The 5,000-nt window shown below is 44.6% G+C and overlaps 1 protein-coding gene across 18 annotated transcripts in view; it reads right to left on the reverse strand.

The window, feature by feature from the left end:
* Nucleotides 1–5,000, reverse strand: part of LOC126997629 (histone deacetylase 4-like) — a 129,618-nt gene that overhangs the window by 42,609 nt on the left and 82,009 nt on the right. For 14 of the 18 annotated variants that reach the window (XM_050858831.1, XM_050858830.1, XM_050858824.1 and 11 more), the window contains exons 3-4: nucleotides 4,279–4,401; nucleotides 327–448 (exon numbers count right to left, since the gene is read on the reverse strand). In XM_050858831.1, the coding sequence (XP_050714788.1) occupies nucleotides 327–448; nucleotides 4,279–4,401 (245 nt within the window). The remainder of the gene's footprint in view (nucleotides 1–326; nucleotides 449–4,278; nucleotides 4,402–5,000) is intronic. The other 4 variants (XM_050858834.1, XM_050858833.1, XM_050858825.1 and 1 more) reach the window with 1 other exon arrangement.

Raw genomic sequence — 5,000 nt, forward strand, 5'->3', positions numbered from 1 at the left:
TTCGTTTTCTCCTTATCTCGCTACATCAGTTCTCCTTAAGTTTCTCCCGTTATCCAAGTTCATATCTTTAACTTAACTTCTCTTCATCCAATCATTTCTTCACGCCGTTGTTTTCCTTATCATTATCTCGTCATCAGTTCCTTTCTTCCTGCCTTTCTGTTTTCCTTATCTCTCTCACGTCATCTCTTACATAATTTCCAGTCCCCAGCAACGGTTTCTTCCTTCCGTCTGACAGGTGGCGCCGCGGGTGGGAGTCTGGGGCGGCGGTGACCACGGCGCCGCGTCTCCCCGACCATGCAAGCTGCCCCCACCCAAAATACACCTACCTTTATGTGTTGCTGCAGCTGCTTCTGGTGCTGCTCCGTCAGTTGCTGCTGCTGCTGCTGGTACTGGTGGAGGAGGAGCTGCTGCTGCAACTGCTGGTGCTGCTTGAGCTGTTGCCGAGAAGCCCGTAGACAGAAAGGAAAGGAAAGAATAAGATTGTTGTGTACCAAAGCAATGATGTGTTGAAGCTTATTTTTATTGATAATTTAAAGACGGGATGAAGGATAAAGCAACAAGATGGAGGAGCTATTTACTAATACAATGATGTGTTGAAGCTTATTTTTATTGATAATTTAAAGACGGGATGAAGGATAAAGCAACAAGATGGATGAGCTATTTACTAATGCAATGATGTGTTTAAGGTGATGTTTATTGAAAATTTAAAGACGGGATGAAGAATAAAGCAACAAGATGGACGAGCTATTTACTAATGCAATGATATGTTGATGTTTATTGATAATTTTATTTTTATTTTTTACCTTAAGGACGAGATAAAGAATAAATAAAGAGAATGGGAGAGTTATTTAGCGAAGCAACGATATGTAATAGTTGACTTTTATTTACAATTTCTCAATATTTTTAACCCAACAACATAAAAAACGAGATGAAGGATAATAAAATAGAATAGATAAATTATGTACCAAAGCAATGATATGTTGACGTTGGTTTACTTATCCTTCTTAATATTCTTAAAACGTATAACAAGTAGGAGATAGAGAATAAAAGAGGAGGGACAAGCTGTTTACTAAAGGAATCATATATATTTAAGCTGATATTTCTTGATCATTTCTTAATATTCTTTTACCAGAGAATATAAAGACAGAATAAAGAATAAAAAAAGAGGATGTCCTAATATACATTCTAAAGTAACTGAATAATAAAGGGATAGTTAAAAAAGAAGATATCTAAACAAACACACATTCTTAACAAGCTCCATAATAAAGTCACCCGCGTACTAGTTAAAAAAAAAGCGGATATCTAAATAAACACACATCCTTAACAATCTGCATAATAAAGTCACCCGGCAACTTTAACTTAATATAAACCAAAAAATATATTCAATGCTTGTTTTCCCTTGTACCCATATTTTCTGCGGCGGCAACGAGGCTTTGACAAGATGGTGAATGGTGAGCTTAAGCTGGCAAACAGGGATGAAAACAGGACACGTGCGCGGCTTGAAAGGGGAGACACGTGGACAAGTGGATAGGGAGAGAGGACACGTACGAAGATGGGAATGGGGAAAGTGGACACGTAGAGGGAAAGGGGGAGGGACACATATAGGGGTGGAAGGAGGGAAAGAGCGGACACATGGGTGGATGGAAAGGGGAAGGAAGGACACGTGTAGAGATGGAAAGAGGGAAGAGAAGACAAGAAAGGACACATGGGCAGATGGAAAGGGGAGAAGACACATATATAGAGATGGAAAGGGAAGGACACGGACACAGAACGGAAATGGGGAGAGAGGACACATAAGCAGATGGAAAGGGGAAGGAAAAGACACATGCGTAGATAGGAAGGGGGAGGAAGGACACATATAAAGAGATGAAAAGGGGAAGAACACATAAGCAGATGGAAAGGGGAAGGAGAAGACACATGCGTAGATAGGAAGGGGGAAGAGGGACACATATAAAGAGGTGAAAAGGGGAAGAACACATAAGCAGATGGAAAGGGGAAGGAGAAGACACATGCGTAGATAGGAAGGGGGAAGAAGGACACATATACGCAGAAAATAGAAAACAGAAACAGAAAAAAATGGGACAAACTGGATTTTTTTTTTTAAGACTGACTAACTGACTGATCGACTCTAAGATCGACTCTAATGACAAAGGTGAAAAGGGGAGGACAAGGACGCAGAACGGAAGGGGGGGGGGGGGGGGGGACACGAGGGGGACCGCCAACAGATGGAAAGGATGGGTCATAGAAAGAGCACTTGCATAAAACAGGTTATCCACGTGTAGGAAGAAGGACCAGTAACAAGGAATCAAGGTGACGGTGCAGGCCATACAAGGCAGGCTGGAGTCATAGAGAACAGCGCAGGTTATTGGGTAGGCTGCTAAGGGGGGGGGATGGGGCTGAGGGGGTATATACAGCAACACAGGCTGGAGTTATAAGAGTGCAGTGCAGGTTATGAGGTAGGCTGTTAAGGGGGGGGGGGGGGGGGTATATACAGCAACACAGGCGAGGACTAATAAGGAAGGCCCGTTTTTGAGACGCTTTCGACTCTCATGACTAATTCCAGAGACCATGAAGATGAGTCAGGTTCTAGTGAGTGGTTTTTCACATTCATGGTGATACAGAAGCCTTGGTAAACTATCACAAGGTTCATAACACTAGTACCCACCCATAGAAACACCCATTTATAAGCCCTTTCACACACTAACGGTACAGAAGCCTTGGCAAACTATCACAAGGCTCATAACACTAGTACCCACCCATAGAAACACCCATTTATAAGCCCTTTCACACACTAACGGTACAGAAGCCTTGGTAAACTATCACAAGGTTCATAACACTAGTACCCACCCATAGAAACACCCATTTATAAGCCCTTTCACACACTAACGGTACAGAAGCCTTGGCAAACTATCACCAGGCTCATAACACTAGTACCCACCCATAGAAACACCCATTTATAAGCCCTTTCACACACTAACGGTACAGAAGCCTTGGCAAACTATCACAAGGCTCATAACACTAGTACCCACCCATAGAAACACCCATTTATAAGCACTTTCACACACTAACGGCACAGAAGCCTTGGCAAACTATCACAAGGCTCATAACACTAGTACCCACCCATAGAAACACCCATTTATAAGCCCTTTCACACACTAACGGTACAGAAGCCTTGGCAAACTATAACAAGGCTCATAACACTAGTACCCACCCATAGAAACACCCATTTATAAGCACTTTCACACACTAACGGTACAGAAGCCTTGGCAAACTATCACCAGGCTCATATCACTACCCACGGAAACACCCACCACAATCTCTACGAAAGCCTTATCTAATGTAGATTTCTAAGCCCTTTCACACACTCATGATGCGTAAGCCTTTGCAAACCATCACCAGGCTCATAGCATTACCCATGGAAACACCCACCCACCATAACATCTACGAAAGCCTTATCTAATGTAGGTGTAAGGGCCCTTCACACACTCATGGTACAGAAGAAGCCTTGGCAAACTATCACCGGGCTCATAACACTACCCATGGAAACACCCACCCACCATAACATCTACGAAAGCCTTATCTAATGTAGGTGTAAGGGCCCTTCACACACTCATGGTACAGAAGAAGCCTTGGCAAACTATCACCGGGCTCATAACACTACCCATGGAAACAACCACCCACCACAACCTACGAAAGCCTTATCCAATGTAGGTATATAAGCCCTTTCACACACTCATGGTACAGAAGAAGCCTTGGCAAACTATCACAAGATTCATATCACTACCCATGGAAATACCCACCCACAACAAACTCTACGAAAGCTTTAGTCATTGTGGGTGTGTAAGCCCTGAGGAAGAGTCTGAGAATACAGGCCATACGCGGAACTGGGAACACTGCAAGAACGCATGGTAGGGGCAGGACGCTTGCGGGAAGTGTTGGGGAAGGCCGAGGAAGAGGAGAGCGGTGTATTAGGCGTGGAGCAGGGACGGAGCGCACGCAGGAATACAAATAAGGAAGCCGTCCACGCGAGCGGTGATTCTAATATCCAAGCATAGCCGATGAGGGAGGACAGGAGAGGAGGATGTATGCACACACTCCGAGTAAAGGCAAGGGAATAGAGGGGAGAGCCGATGGAGAAGACAAGTCATAGGCAAGGGCAAGGCCATCTAAGAGCAAAAAACGAAAGAGAGGAGGTGGATAAATGTAAAGGGGAGGTGGATGAACAGTTTGAACACCCACCCTCCCACTCACCCACCTACTTCATCACCCATACCCCTACCTGTAGAAGACGCTGCTCGAAGGACGCGTCAGGGATCGCCGCATCGTTGGCCATCTCTGTGAGTTCTGAGGACACGGAGCACGGCGGCAACTGCGGAGAGCCGAGCGGGGGACTGCTCTTTTCTGTAACACGGAGACACACACACACGGTTACTCCTGCTGGTGAGAAGGGAAGATAGGAGGGAGGGAGGATAGAGAGGGGGGATGGAACAGAGGGATGGGAAAGGACGAGGAGTGAATGAATAGAGGTAAGAAAGGAAGAGGAGGAAAAGTGAATACAGAGGAGGAATAGGAAAGGGAGAGAAGAGGGAATGTATATAGACAGAAGGAGGAGAAACAGCGATAAGAAGGGAGGAGGAGCAAGAGAACAAGGACAGAGTTGGATGGGAAACGAAGACGAGGGAAAGTATAGAATAGAAAAGGACGAGGAGAGGAAGAACAGAGAACGAGGGAGGAATAGAAGAAAGAAGGCAAGACCGCAGGGAACAAGGACAGGGAAGAAAGATAGATAGATGAAAAGATAAAAAGAATGAAGGAAAGGGAGACCAATCTACTAATCCATCTATGTATCTATATCTATGTAACCGCTGTCCTATCGATGTGCAATGTAGTTCTCGGCTTTAGCGTGACCTCATCAGAGTATAAATGGTACGAAAAATTATAGAGGATGTAAATGTGAGAGACAATACACGGTCCAAAAAATGCTAGTTTGTAAATGTGTT

The sequence above is a fragment of the Eriocheir sinensis genome, chromosome 12 (genome assembly GCF_024679095.1).
Source record: "Eriocheir sinensis breed Jianghai 21 chromosome 12, ASM2467909v1, whole genome shotgun sequence".
Taxonomy (NCBI): domain Eukaryota; kingdom Metazoa; phylum Arthropoda; class Malacostraca; order Decapoda; family Varunidae; genus Eriocheir; species Eriocheir sinensis.